The 15,524-nt window shown below is 42.2% G+C and overlaps 1 protein-coding gene across 1 annotated transcript in view; it reads right to left on the bottom strand.

The window, feature by feature from the left end:
• The window catches only part of arhgap39 (Rho GTPase activating protein 39), a 96,298-nt gene that overhangs the window by 8,721 nt on the left and 72,053 nt on the right, over positions 1–15,524 (bottom strand). The window contains exons 3-6 of the mRNA XM_074667653.1: positions 7,536–8,826; positions 5,756–5,920; positions 3,983–4,168; positions 1,331–1,544 (exon numbers count right to left, since the gene is read on the bottom strand). Of these exons, the coding sequence (XP_074523754.1) occupies positions 1,331–1,544; positions 3,983–4,168; positions 5,756–5,920; positions 7,536–8,826 (1,856 nt within the window). The remainder of the gene's footprint in view (positions 1–1,330; positions 1,545–3,982; positions 4,169–5,755; positions 5,921–7,535; positions 8,827–15,524) is intronic.

Here is a 15,524-nt window from a genome sequence, read left to right as displayed (position 1 = left end):
TGTTTCAGGTGATATGAAAAGAAGTAAGTCATGAATTGACTGAGTCTGATGAGAAACTGTAATTATTGATGCGCTGAAAGGTGAAAATAAGAATGTTTTTATTTACAAAAGCATCTGATTCATTTCTTGAGAAAACAAATAAAATGCAATCTGTTAAGTTGTTTCTGTGAGTGTTTTTACCCTGCATGAGAAAGAATGAATCAATACACTATCCTTAAAAATATATTCTCTTTATAGTTCAAACCTAAATCAATAAAAACAGACATAAAAGAGTTTGAGCATCTTTTTCTTGAGCTTATCAGAACACTACAGACTGCCTCAAAAACAAACAGCTCAGGTAACTCCTCTGAAGAAACTGTAAACAAGTGGACCCTGAGACCAGATCAAAACAGAACATGTATATTCTGTTCTTATTTACATCTTGTGTTGAAAAACTGAAATATATATTGTGAATATGTGAAGTATCTGTGGTCAAATATGACGTGTATAATAGCTTTAACTGTTAAATGTTATCTGTGCACATGAGCTAACTGATATTAACCAGTAGGGGGAAGCAGAGCACCATCACAGCTCGGGCACACTAAAACAAAAATTATTCAAGACACTGAGGGACTGTACAGTCTTACTGGTGGTCTCGCTCATAGTAAATAAAGATGGCATGATTTTTTTTTTCTTTTGGTCAGACTTGTGCTCTTAGGTTTCTCACTGCAAGGCTTTCTACACCAACTGATATTCTACATGGGATTTAGGTTTGCAGGTCATTGATTTTTGGTTCATAATGAGCCTATTTGTTGGTCAGGAGATATTTATTGGGTTGGATATCTGTATCAGTTTTCTACTTATGTGATATTTCATCCCAGAGTTCCCCATAGATTTCCCTCTAGATCGATATGCTCACAATTTAAAAAACACAACCATTTTCACCTTTTAATACCTGAAAATTATTGCAGTGTGAATGTAATAAAGATAATGAAGAGTTATTCAGTTAAGAAGGTGAATATAAATTCTGTAGAATAACAAGAATTTAAAATTAAGTGTAAAACAAAACATGTTGTATTTAGCAAATTGGTGCAAAAAGGACTAGATTGCTTGTGAAGCTTTACCAATAAGAGTGAGCAGGGGGATGTTTCAGTCTGGAGTTTGACCACTAGATTTTGCTTCACATGACTGTAAAGCTAGGAACACTGTCAGTACCTTTAAGTTAAAGTTTAAAGGTTACTTAGGTAGAAACAAGAAGAGCTGACAGAGAGAATCACTCTGATCCAGCTGCTTTTAGAAATCCACAAACAGGCTTTCAGTTGTTTCAGGCTGCATGTCTGTTCTGCCTTACCCTTGGTGTCATTGAGAGGGTCCATGTGTCTGTAGATGTAGCCCTCCAGGTAGTTGTGAAAGCGCGGTGTTGGGGGGAAGAAAGCCAGACAGATGGCCATCAGCTCCCAGCCTCGCTCCAGGCTGTCGTAGCGGAAGTTTTCTGTTGTTTGGCGACACAGCTGTATGTAGAGCTCATCACGCAGTCCCTGGTTACTCCACCCCCGCACCACCACCTGACAATGACACACAGAGAGCAGGGTGAGATATGGAGAAAGTCTGGTTTTCTTTCTATTTTGTTTAAACTCCTGTGAGAAATATTCACTTTGGCACCCCCCTCTGGACAAAGCAGTAACTTTTACAGTGTGATTCAAATCTTTCTTTAAATTAAGAGTTTAATGTATCGCTCATCAAAAATCTTTAGATGCAAACAAAGTCTCTCGAAGGAAGAATGCAGTCAATCATCACATCTGATGTTTGCTCCTTAGCATCAATTCAAGGTTTATTAACGAAATAAATAAATAAATCTAGTTATACAGTGTCATTGTCCTCATAAATTGCATTAATTATTTGTTGAATAAAGGTTGGAAAGCGAAAAAGCAAGACCACAGAAGTGAAAGGCTCACCTTTGTGGCTGTTCATACCTAAAAGGCTCTGATCATTAAATTTTAGCGAGCTTTCATTAAAACAAGGTTAGTGTGTGTTATCATAACATTTGATTTTTGTGTTGAAGCCTCAATCTTTCAATTCTCCCAAAACAGTTTACAAATGAGGCTCCTTGTATTTTAAAAGCTTCCTCTCAAAGTCACACTGTGAACAAGGACAAACTGCTTCACACTGTGAGGCCTCATGCGCACGTCTGCAGTCCTGCAGAGAGGACGAGAGATCCTGGCTCAGTTTGTCCTCTGCAGACGCTACATAACTCTTATAAATGGGTAAAAGTTATTTCTTAGCCACAATGTTTCTACTATCTTTGCTCAGAGTCCGGATTTTACCGTGCTTAAAAATGCAGCTTCAAGGACATTGTGACAAAGTCGAATCACTTACAGAGATAATGAGGTGACACATGACAGAGTATGTGAGATACGGCTTCTGTGCATGGGCAACACTGGATCCCATCAGGAACCAGAGGCTATCATCGTCTGACGATGACAGGAGATATATGAGCTTGTGCGCCAACTTTTCAATGATTCAGGTGAAGCTGGCAGTTACAAAAAAGACTTCCAGTCAGGACTTCCTTTTCTCTCTCAGTAAATGCTGTCAGTTCTTGGTTCACTAAATCCCAGAGGAAGTGCCTATTTATTAGGGCTGGGACGATGTGCTATTCTCGCGATTCAATTCTATTACGATTTTTGGGTGCCAATTCTTTGATATATTTAATTTTTACGATTTTTGGTTTGCTTTTTTAACACCAGACCATGTGAAGAAGTTAAATAATAATGATAATGTCTACAGACTACATCAGGAGCCATATTTTCCTATAAAATGCACATCATGTGAGTCAGAGAGAAACATTCACCCTCTGCTGGAGAAAAGTGGCAACTTTTTTTCCAATCCAGTTTATAAAAAAAGACTGAAATGAAGAATTTGAATTAAAAAAAAAGAACCCTGATTTTGATATTGTCAAACAAAATTCCTGATATATCAATTTTTGATTTTTTTCTCCCACCCCTACTACCCATCTGTTTGGGTTACTGTTGGGTTTTGGTTCAACAGTAGACACAGATGCATCTTAACAATATGAATCTGAAGAAGTAACCTAATTTCCTATAATTTATTTATAATTTTTTAAGTTTGAGGTAGGTCAACAAACTTTCATAATCAAGTTTTTCAGCTGGTAATAATGTAAAGTCTGTGCACAAGAAGAGAAGAAAACTACTTTTAAAATGCATGTTTGTTTGATGTGGGTCCTTACTGCTGCATCCTAGGACGTCAAGATTTAAAAGTTGAAATTTTTGATTGAGAACAGATTTTTAGCTGCACATGAAGGTTTCCACTTACAGAGAGAAATAATATGCCTGCTTTTGCTCGCCACACCAAAACTAATAATAAAAATAATGTATTTTTCAAGACACCCAAGGATGCCGTACAAAACATAGCTTAAAAGCATTTCAACAAAAGTTAAAAAAAGAAAAACTGGATAAAAGTTTAAATGAAAAGACCAAAGACCTCAGCATGACAACTCGCACGCTGAAGTTTGGTCGCCAGGCTGGTGCTGATGACGATGACTACTATGATAGAGGGTCTGGAGGGTATGATGATTACTGGAAGAACTTGGCGTCAGGTGGAAGAAACCAACAGAGCAACTATGGGGAAGATGTGGATGGTGAGAAAGAGGAAGATGAAGAGGCAGAGGAGGATGAAGTGGAAAACTGCTGATTCTGTGGCTGGTCTCAAAGTAGACGGGACTGCCTGAGCAGGGGCAGACACTGAGCAGCCTGCACAGTCGTACAGTCCTCCTTAGTGGAGATTTTACTTACGGCGGTTCAAAAATGAAGTCAGCACACTAAATGTGTTTTAACAACTGTCACTGACTGTGTTTCCTGCATTCACTGCAGACTTCTGATCAGAAACCTTTACAAACCAAACCCCCATGTACAGATTTTATACGTAGAGTGACTGAGTCTGAGGCGAATGAGTGTGAGAAGAGAGAGGGTTAAGGTTGTTTACAAACCTCCAGAGCTACAGAGTAAGGGTCGATCTTTGAGCGCCGATCCCCCATGTAGGTTTGGATAAGTTTAAAGATGTCCACAGCTTCCCTCTTCACAGTGCGGTCTGACGTCACTATCATGGGCTTCTTAATGGGCTCACTGCTCCAGGCCAACATGTTGGCAATAGACACCTTTCTTCTGAACAGACCCTGGGAAAACAAGGGAGGGCGGGAGGGAAAGACCAGAAGGAGGCTTAGAGAAGTGGTAGAGAAATAAATGAACACAGAAACAGAAACAAGTGCATTTGCAAAAGTGACTGTTAAACAAATGCATTTGCATTCGACTGCCACGGGATGACTGGCACCAACATCAACACAAAGAGCAGCAAATTTCAACTGAGAAACATCTGAGTTCAAAACTTCCAGGAGAGTGAAAATCTTTGTAGCTCCAAGTCAAATCTACCATATGGTCTGTTTTATTCAACTTTTTTATTAAAAGTCTCCAGATGAACATATGCTTTATCCTTCCTCTTTCTCAGAGGAGCTGGACCTTCAGCAGAAGCAAAAGTATTTGTTCAAGTTGTGGCCAATACTTTGGAAAATATTCATGCAAGTGTGTGGAAGTTAGGCTATCAAGTATATGTTAAAAATGTTTGTTAGAATTCTGCACGTGAGTAAATAATGTTTGCTGACTCCAAACAGTAACAATCTGAGTTTATTGTAAATGACTGTTGCATGGAAACGGACGCCTCATATACTGTGTGTTACCAACAGTGAGAAAATGTTGTTTGGTGTGAAAACACTGATTCAAACACTCCTGAAAAAGTCTGCTTTCTGGCAAAGACGAATGGAGTCTGTGGAGTGTTTTACTTCTAATCAATCAAGCAGTCTTCCAGCAAATGTTTCAACCGGACGTGGCGCTCATTAGCAGCCAAAGTTAGAAGAAAGTTAAATGGGGGACGCTTTGAATTTTGAAAAGACAATGCAGACGGATAATGATGCTAAGGTTAGGATCCTGTCCTCACGTTGTGGGCAGATAGCGTTATTTGATTTGAAACAAGTTACATATAAATAGTGAAAAATACTCATCAGCACTGAAAAACAGATAAATGAGAGTTTCTAAGTTGTGATCTGTACATGACTGAGAGATATCTAGAGGTGAGAGAGTTGGTTTCATTTAGTATCAGTTTGCAGTCATTACCCTGTCATGATGTTTCAAGAGTCAGTGTAGGCGGTGCAGAAAATAGCCCCAGAAGGACTGAGCTTTGGAGAAATGAACCTGCACCGTCGCCGTTTGTCAACTCACAGTCACAAACAAACCTCCGAGCCTCACGTCTCCTCACTCATTAACATTCCAAGCACAAATTACAACCTCAGGTATTTTTTTAAGAAGCAAAACCTGATTAGTGATCAGATGATTGCTAATTAGCTGTGTTTTCCAACAATGTTACGCCATGTAAGCCAGGGAACACTTCCGCTTTAATCTGACAGAGTATCTAACAACCTGTACTCATGACTGCTTATACACATGTGGAAATAGATTTATACTTGTCTTTTGAGACAAAAACGTTAAGAGCAGAGCTGTAAAACAGAGAGGCAGGTACAGTTTGATATCGTTCATCTTGGTATATCTGACTATGAGAATAAGCTATTTAAAGACATCCCAGAGAGCGCTGCTTTATAAATAGTAAAGACAGAAATAGCATCAAAAGCTACAGAGTTGGATTCACAGAGAATGACAGTTTGATGTGATGCAATGCACATTTTTTCAAGGCAGACACACATCCTCTGGAGTACCTGTGTGTGTTTGTTGAAGTGTTTGGATGCCCAGTTCTCGATGTCGGTCTCCGAGGAGGGCTTCCTCAGGGTGAATTCTGGAAAAATGCCACAGCTGGCGCTCGGCATCATATTCCTCGCATTTCGACTGGCCTCAAACTGGGCACAAGCTCCGAGGTCCTCAGACTGACAGGTGAACAAATAATAAGGAAAACAGAGAGAGAGGAGAGGAGAGGTCAGTCATCTTTGTGCTGCAGAACATCGAGAGCGAGAGCCGAGAGTTTCTTTAGAAACTCAGAGGGAGCAGACTGGGATTAAAACTGACGCATTAATACGACAATATCCACAAGTTTTTTCAGTGCAACAAAGAGACCATTTATTTCTCAAGGTCTTGTTTTGAATAGAGTTCTAAATAGCTGCTCTGGAGAAACAAAGAAAACAAATGAGAAAATAGTTCTTCAAGTAAAGCTGTGAACATCATGACTACAAGATCCTTTCACTGACTCCCTGTGTCTGCATCAGCTGCAGGATCAATGCTAAAGGAGAAAGATGAACCAGTGAAAACTGAACCTTAAAACTCTTAACTCTTTGTGCACAAAAATGCTAAATCTATGTTGTCACTGTTTTTATCAACATCATATTCTTCAAAATTTTATGTTTTCAGGTTGTTCAGGTGGCCCTCGTGACCGAGGGAGCAGTCAGATATTGAACAAATGAGCAGGACTTTATGACTTCTGATGTTGAAAGTAAATCCATCACCCTTGCACTTCCTTGTCTCCTATGGTGAGTTGATAAATATGGAAAACGAGAACAGTCTTTCCAGTTTCTGTTCAAGTGTTTTAACACCTGGCAAACCTTTGATAACCAGAATTTTAAAAGCTCAGAGAGCAGAGGAGATATTTGTTGTGTGTCAAAGCAGGTCAAATAAAGTGTTTCCTCCTCTTTTGAGTCACTCTACTGGGCTAACAACTCCTTTTCTCCAGCTGTGCTCCTAACCAAAACCTTCCTCGAAATTAAAATGAATAGTTTATCAGAAAATGTTAAAATAATGACCACCTTTTGTTTTCTGTGGTATAAGTGTTATTTCACATTTCCTCCACTACTTGATCAGCACCTTCTGCGTTAGAAGTAATGTTGACATTACGACTGTTTGAGTTGCTGGAATTAAACTCTGTTCTGCAAACTCTCCTCCATTTACATTTTCAACACCTGTTTGCTTAACTTTCTATTCACTCTCATCTTTCTCTTCCCTTTTTGTGTCCATAGGTGGACTGTGTTCAGCAGATTTCTCTGTTCAAACTCTCAGCTTCAGGAGTTCAGGGAGAGACTGAGAGAAGAGAAGTGAACTATTTTCCTCCTTGGAGGAAAGCTTTCCAGTTTTTATATCAGCTCTTAGCCTCTGATGACTCAGACTGCCAGATAAACACATTATGCCAAAAAGTGCCAATGTGTTTATTTTTATATGTCTTAAAAAATCAAACTGAAGAGCTGAAGCTTAACACCCACAGTGCTCCTGCCCAACGACGGCAGGCTCCAGCCCTCCAGCCACCCCAAACAGTACAGGTGGTGAAATAAAGTAGATGGATTCATAGGGTGACCTTGTTCTTTGAAAATGTCATATTTGTGAAGTTCTGTCTTTACCTGTGGAAAAAGTTTTGATTAGAAAAGTAATCATTGGAACCAGTAAACATGGAGGCACCACTCTGACAAATTTTGTACACAACCCATAAGACAGGGTGTAGACTGATTCACTGGTATCAACCTTTGTGAGAACATGCACGGTACCAGAATGCATCAGTACCTGTGAGGGGTGAAGGTAAGGCTCAGGGGAGGCCAGGTTGGTCTGGACTGAGAGGCTTTTCTCCAGCAGGGCCTGGGGGAATCCCAGCCGATCGAAGGTGCTGCGTTTCCAGTGGTGTCCATCACTCTGCGCCAGAGCCTCGTCCTCACTGAACGCTCTCACCACCGGTCCTGGTAGCGGCAGAGGCACCGCCCCGTCGCTCTCATAGCCGTCTTTGGAGCCTCCGCTTTGGGCCACACCCCCTCCCTGCCCCGAGTCCCAACTACTCCTCTGTTTCATCACCTGCTGGGCCTCCCACGCTAGCCTGGCTTGTGCCAACATTGCCTCGGATGCTGTTCCTGCCAGCTCCCCCTCCAGTCCCCCGCAGCGTGCCAGCTCCTGGGGGAGAGACGGCTTGCGGCTCTTGCGTTTGCGGTTGCCTCCTGGAGAGGAAGCCCCAGGACCAACCGTGGATGAGGAGGAAAGAGTGTGGGTCTGACTGGATGACCAGGATATAGAGTCCTCATAAAGCAGCCTCTGGCCTCCTTCTCCACCCTCCCCACTGTAGTCCAGCAGCAGGCGGGGGTCCCTGATCAGAGACTGGCTGTGTTGGAGGGTGTAGGACCCTCCATATGAGCCGCCATAGCCTCCTGTGGTGCCATAACGCAGCAGACGATCAGCAGTCTTGAAGCGTGGGCTGGAAGATGATTGCTCCACATACACCAGCTGCTTGACATACTCTTTTCCTACAGGGCTGTACTCCAGACTCTGGGTCTTTTCTGGACACTTCTGCCTGGTCAGAACCAGCTGGCCATAAGGGGACTGGCCCTGTTTGGGGGAGTGATAGATGGGGGCTGAGGATTTACGAGCAGGTGACTTCCCGGTACCGTAGAAGGCTGACTCAGAGAGGTGCATGTCAGTGGGAGGCTCCTCGTATATGGGAGGGGGTTGGTACTCCGAGGGTGGCTCTTCATACAGTGGGGGTTCGTAGGCGTAGCGGGGCGAGGGAGGCTGGGAGTCAGCTGAGGAGCGGCGGTGGGTGCCAGTGCTGCCGAGCTCGGCTCGCTTCAGGAAGGGGGACTGGCGTCTGTCAGAGTAGAGGACAGGGGAGGCATCAGGTTCTGAAGGCGCATTTCCTCCAGAGGAACGCCGAGTTCGTGACGTGGTGCCCCCTCCAGAGGGAGGACCAGGGGTGGGCGGGTCGCAAGGGGAGTAACCATTTCCCTGATGGGCCAAGAAGCTGGGCTCCCTGTCCGTCACCTTGATCAGCATTCGCTCCTTGGTACCAGTGTTCCATCTGAAGGGGGAAGTCCTGACGGAGAGGAGGGAGGGAAGAGAAAGAGGAGAGGAGAGATGGAAGGGAGGAGAGGAAATTTAATTAAGGGTCAGGGTGCAGAGTGATAAAGAGCTGTCTGTCACTTTCACACCACAGGGCTTTGGAAATACTCTGAAGAAGCTTTTCTTATTAAAATCGGTCTGCTCTTCATATTTCCTACGTCTTCCAGCTGCCGCCACATATTCTCAGAGCAGACTGTACTAATCATCCACACGGCTCAGGGTCTGGATTTTAATTTCTGTCCTTACCGTCCTCTCTAACAGGTTATTGAACATCTCTACCTGACACTTATTTCTGTATCTGGCACTTGTAAAGTCCACATCAACTATTTAAGAGTGCTAACCCAAATACGAACAGAGCAAAAATATTGAATATCACACAACCATCCGTCCTGAGAGTTGTCTGTGTTTGCCAGCTTCTCATTTTTTCCTGACATGGCTCACCTTGTTTTTACCTGACTTTTGTGCCGCTTCAAACACTTGGTCACTCTGAAATGCCCGTCATGTTGACTGTGTGTACATTAATGGTTTTCTGTCTCTACATGTCAGTCCTGTGACGGACCAGTGACATGTCCAGGGTGTACTTTGCCCCAATGAAAGCTGGGACAGGCTCAAGCCCCCAGAAACTCTGAGAGGATAAACCAGAACAGATACTGCATGGCTGGATTCTTAGGTGCCGATCTGCTTTTCATTCTTCCTGGTTCTCTTGTCGAGGTGGTTCAGGGGTGAATATCTTCAACCAGGAACACTGCCACAGAGAATATAAACCAAACAGCCGCCTCTGGCAAAAACAGACCGCTACTTCATCAGTTCAAGTTCATTCACTGATTCCTCTCAATGGCTGGCCCCTCACATTCTGCCTGTTTGTAAGACAACAAGAGGAGGAGGAGGAGGAGGAGGAGGTGGGAGAGCAGTTTGCGATGGAGAACAAGAGCTGAACTGGGTAAGAGGAGGGAAGTGTGACATCGATTTTAGTACTGGCCACCTTCTGTTTCCAAATGCTCCCACACACTGATCCCCAGGGCCAGTGTTCAAGAGCAGCAACGTGAGTGTTTGTGCACTTCTGGGTGTTGGTCTCCATGTGTGGGTGTGTGTTGTTGTGTGTGTTTGAAGGAGAGAGAGAGGGGAAACAAAGAGGGAAGGATTAAGCATTAAAAGGCTGTCCTGGCACATATCACAAAATGCTCCACACTCAGAGCTCTAACCCACTTCCTCTCTCTTTATTCTTTAGTCCATCCACCTCTCTGCTCTCCACAGCTTCTCCTTCCCATCATGTGTCCACTTATTCTTCTTTTTCCTTCTGCCAACCTTCTCCCACTTCATCGCTGACACTGATTACAAAGTTAAAGCAAATTTTTCTTCTAGACTTCAAATTACCAAAAGTCAAATTTAACCAGGAAATTATTTTATAATCTATCCCTAGCTCCATCACGGCAGTATCAGCCTGTATATCATCATCTCATCTCAAATGAATGTGACTTGGTCAGCTACCAGTCACCTACACACTCCATCACTAAATATCCAACAGCGGCTGACCTGAAGAGAGCAGGTGTTGATTACCTCCGACCAAGGAGGTTATGTTTGGGGGGAGTTTGTCTGTGAACAACATAACTCAAAAACTAACAAACTGATCTTGATGAAATTTTCAAGAAATGTTCAAAATGAGATAAGGAAGAAGTGATCAAATTATGGAGGTGATTTGGAATCACTTTTTTTAAAGGATTCTTTATCATTGTGAGATAGGGACGTTATCACTATATGTGTATATAACTCCATGATAAATGGTCAGATTAATTTGCAAAACAATACAAGACAAGGTCACGATACTTTCTGACAGATGTTAAAGTATGATCCAGATCCTGGAAATATTCTGGATACTAAAATCTGGAATATAAATATGTCCTGGGTCATCATAACTTTCAACACTGTCAGTGTCATGGTCTGGTTTTTGGTTCATGTTTTCTAGGTTTTCTTGTGTTTTTGCCCTCTTGTGTTTCTTTGTAATTCTGTTCTTGTTCTGTGTTTCTGTGTCACCTGTGTTAATCTTAGTTATTCTTGTGGAATGTTCAGTGTCTCTTGTTTTTGTCTTTAGTTCATGCCTCTTGTGGTTTTGATTCGTCTATATAGTCTCTGTGTTCCATGTGCTTCCTGTTGGTTCATTGTATGCTGTCTGATGTTTGCTGTCGCTGTTTCTTCGTGCTTTGTGTGTTTCCGTGCCTTTTGGATTTTTTTGTGTGAGTTTCCCAGGGTTTTTGGTTTGTTACTTTTGTTCGAGTTTTTGGATTTTGAGTTTGATTTTTGGATTTATTTAATAAAGTTTTTTGTTCATCTGCATTTGGGTCCTCCTCTTTTGTTTTTTCTCTGTTTCCTGACAGTCAGGTAACAAATTATCGTACAAACCTGCAACTAACACCAAATTGTAGCAGACAGTCTGCTGAAAGGGAGTAAAACATTAAAGTAGGACTACAGTGTTGCTTGATAATCACAGTTTGCTTGGCGTTGGTCTGCCCTAGCTGAGTGCTCTTGTACTTGTAATTCAATGAAAAATGCAACTAATGTCTGAGAATATCTTATCTTAACTGTGTACATATGCCTACCAACTCTATTCTGAGTCAACTCCCCAGAGAAACCGTACAACAAGATCTTTCTTCTCACGACTAAAATTCGTCAGCTGGTGTGGTGTCACTGTAACATGCCATAAATCAGTCTGGTCCTGCTTGACCCAAACAAGAAGTCAAGAAGTAGCAATTCAAAATAACCTTTATTGGCCCTGATAATCTCAATTTAAAGTGTGGATTACGATCAGACATATATCTAGAGGGGAGACTTTTTCAAGATTACTTGGAAATTCCTCACAGCCCTTTAATGTTTAATGTTAATCTTTGAATGTAGTTATAGTCTGACTGAATCTTCTTTTTAGCCAGTTAGTGGAGATTTAAGCCAAATCAAGGTAAATATGAATGAAATAAAAACATGAAGAAAAATACAGGAATAAACCATAACCAAGCCCTTTCATTTTTTTGTTGTGATCAAGCGGCAACGTTCGGTCTAGTATGAGACAACGCTGAAGTGCTAAAATCTGCTGTTTCTCATGTGTCGCTTGAGGCTGGCTCCAGAAGTACCATAAATCACAAACACACCAAGCCAAAAAAAGCCATTTTCAAAGCAGAAATTAACCTATTTACAGTCTGGTTCAAAAAACGTCTCCTGTCTGAGTTGCTAATTTTACTACCGGCACCCACTGTACGGGGGGTGAATTATTTTCTAACTCGGCCGTTCAGAGGATATTAAGATCGCGAGCTCCCCCAATAAGAGGCACGGCTGAGGGTCAGGCGACCGACAGGTGTCCTATGGCTGTACGCGAAGCCCTTGCCACTACCAATATGATCGCTATAGCCAATGTGCTTCATTTTCCGTTTCAGAGACAGACGGGTGACGTCGGCGAGACTACGTCCATGCCTTATACAGTCTATGGTTTTGATTCATAAATTACATCAAATTTAGTTGCAGCAGCAAAGCAGTCAGATTTTGATTTTAAGCAGTCTTAAAAAACTTAACTTGTATACTGTATGTGACTTGTAATATGAATAAAAATTTGTTAACATGTTTATTAATAAGAAATGACAACTAGGTCTTTAAACTGTGGCATGCATAAGTTTCAAAATAAATGACCTACAAAACTAGGGCTCTGTTTCTGTTCATACAACACAATGAATATGTTCTTCAGCATCTGTGAGCAGCTGTATAATAGTTCGGAGTTGTTAGATTTTTTAATTGATAAATGTATAACGCTTTCTGGTTTTACTTGATAATGACAATCTGTAACTTATTTTCACCTCAGGGGTTTTTTTTGCAGCTGCATAATGATGATGTGCATGATAAAAATCAATGCTTGTGATATCATAATCAATCGCATATTGAGATCCTCACAAACACATAAGCACAAGAGAAAAGGTAAAAGGATGTCATTGGTGTGTGAAATGGTGCTCCAGGACAAAACTGCACCTAAGGCACATAGAGGTGATGTGATTTAAAACTTACAAGCGCTGGTTGGCACAGTGTGAAGGCCATGCAGGGTAAAATGAAGGCTGATCTGCTGGGCTGTGAGCTGCCTACATGAGGAATCATCCCTCTGCTTCCTCACAGAAAGCATTCAAGGTCAGGTTTCTAAGCAATTCACACTGTGATTTCTCTGACTCGCAGTTGGGTAAATGTGATACTGTAAGTATGCAAGTGCTGCATACCATGAGCTTCGTCAATAATCAGTATGATATACAAGCATTTAAACAGATGATACACTGACATATACACCACACTGTGTCAGTGTATCAAAATGTACTGACACTATTTCTCTACATTCCTTATTTACCATTTTTAAAGCTGTAGCAGCTTGCCGCCGAGTATCACAAGGTTTTGTGTGTATCAGTTTATAAACAGTACAGCCCACACACATTGGCGACCACTGCTCCTGTATGTTCGTTCATGTGTGTGTGAGTGTGTGTGAGTGTGTGTGAGACAGAGGGAGAGTCTGATAGAGAAACACTTCACATATAATCAGATTCAATGGTGGATGTGTGACAGCAGATCCTCCAGCCATCTGGACTAGGAGTCAGCAGCTGTGCAACTAGGCGTCCTACTACACACACACACACATACACACACACACACACACACACACACACACACACACTCACACTCACACTCAGAGTCATACATGTAAAAAGATTAATCTATTTTGAACTTAATTTCACAAATGCAGGATCAAGAATTGAAATATTTTGGTTTTATAAAAGTAGCTTCCTGGCAACTTTCTCAGACATTTCATAAATGAAGGCAAAAGTTAATTTTACCTTTTGATTCATGCAACAAGCTTTTTAATGTGTTCACATGTTCAATCTAAAGCTTCTGAGACCCACTCCCACTGAAGGAGCTGCATAATTGTGCCCTCTAGTGTGTTACAACTGCTGCAGCTGGTTTGTGTCTCTGTGTGCCAGCTGGGAACAATAAGCCCCTGCAAACACAGCCTCCTACAGTGTGATAACACCGAGCCGTTCTGGGTCTGACACTTGAGATTTGTGATGAGGAGAGTTGCTCAGGACTGCTCCAGGTTGAGGCTGTTCACAGAGGTGGAGCTTATAACCTTTGATGAATCTCAAAGCCAGTTTAATTAAGTTTAATAATTAGGTTGTGTGAAACAGCTGTGAAAATACTGAGAAAACGGCTACAGTGAGAAATTAATTTGAAGTGACCCCACACAGGAAGGTCAAAGCCATACTGCGAGCAGTTTCAGACCGCCAGCAGCCCACAGACGCTCAAACACAGCTCACCTAGAGCTGTCAATGAAATGGACAATATCAAGTTATCAGAGTGGCTTGTGAATACATCACACACTTACTGCTTCATCATGTTTTACAAACAGCAGTGACTGTATTTAAATAGAAAAACAAACACCAGGCTACAAGTGACAGAACCTCCATTCGTTGCTCCTCTTCTCTGCATTCTGCTCTCCCTCTGTCCTGCCAGCGCTCCCTCCATTAGTCTCTCCCTCACCTCCTCTTTTAATAGGATCCTTGGTGTGTGTTGGGAGGTAGAGCCATGTAGAGGTCAATAGCTCCCATCTGTCACAGAGGAAGCTGTGTGGTCTATGACAAACTGCCTGTCCTGGTTTTCTTAACAGCATTCACTCTCTCCAGAGCCCATCTCCAGCTCCAGCTCTGCACTTGACTCAGCCTTACATTGACTTCTAACTGCAATAACTTAGATGTTTGTGGTGTTACAGTCTCACTTTGAAATGGAATAAATGCATTTTTTCTCCAAAATTCTACACACAACACCCCATAATGACAACATAAAAATGTTTCTTTTAATTTTTTATAAAAAAATAAGAAACCAAGACATCTCATGTTCATAAGTATATACAGCCTGAACTTAATACTTTATTGATGCACTTTTGGCAGCCTCAAGTCTTTTGAACATGATGCCATAAGCTTGGCACACCTATCTTTAGGCAGTTTGAGGTCAAAAGAGCTCTGGAGTAGGTTTTCATCCAGGATGTCTTTGCACATTGCTGATTTCATCTTTCCTCAATCCTGACTACTTCATCTGAAAAACATCCCCACAGAATGATGCTGCCACCACCATGCTTCACTGTAGGGATGGTATAGGCCAGGTGATGAGCGGTGCCTTGATTCCTCCAAATATGGCGCCTGATATTCACACCAAAGCTTTTTACTTTTGTCTCATCAGAAGGGATAATTTTCTTTCTTGGCAAACTCCTCCTCTCGACTGCCATATGCCTTTCACAGGTCACTGGCTGCTCTACCATACAGGCCTGATTGGTGGATTGCTGCAGAGATGGTTGTCCTTCTGGGAGGTCCTCCACAGAGGACATCTGGAGCTCTGACCGAGTGACCATCAGGTTCTTGGTCACCTCCCTGACTAAGGCCTTCTCACCTGATGCCTCAGTTTATATGGACGGCCAGTTCTAGGCAGAGTCTGGGTGGTTCTGAACTTTTTCCATTTACAGTTAATAGATGCCACCGTGCTCAATGGGACCTTCAAAGCAGCAGATAATTTTCTGTACCCATCCCCAGATTAATGCCTCGAGTCAGCCCTATCTCAGAGGTCAGACAATTCCTTTGACTTCATGCTTGGTGTGCTCTGACCAAGCGGCAA

The sequence above is a fragment of the Halichoeres trimaculatus genome, unplaced genomic scaffold, assembly GCF_033239565.1.
Source record: "Halichoeres trimaculatus isolate MK-OKI-2021-1 unplaced genomic scaffold, fHalTri1.1 fHalTri1_scaffold_4, whole genome shotgun sequence".
NCBI lineage: Eukaryota > Metazoa > Chordata > Actinopteri > Labriformes > Labridae > Halichoeres > Halichoeres trimaculatus.
The sequence above is the reverse complement of the archived record's forward strand: the minus strand, read 5'-3'. Positions and strand labels throughout refer to the sequence as shown.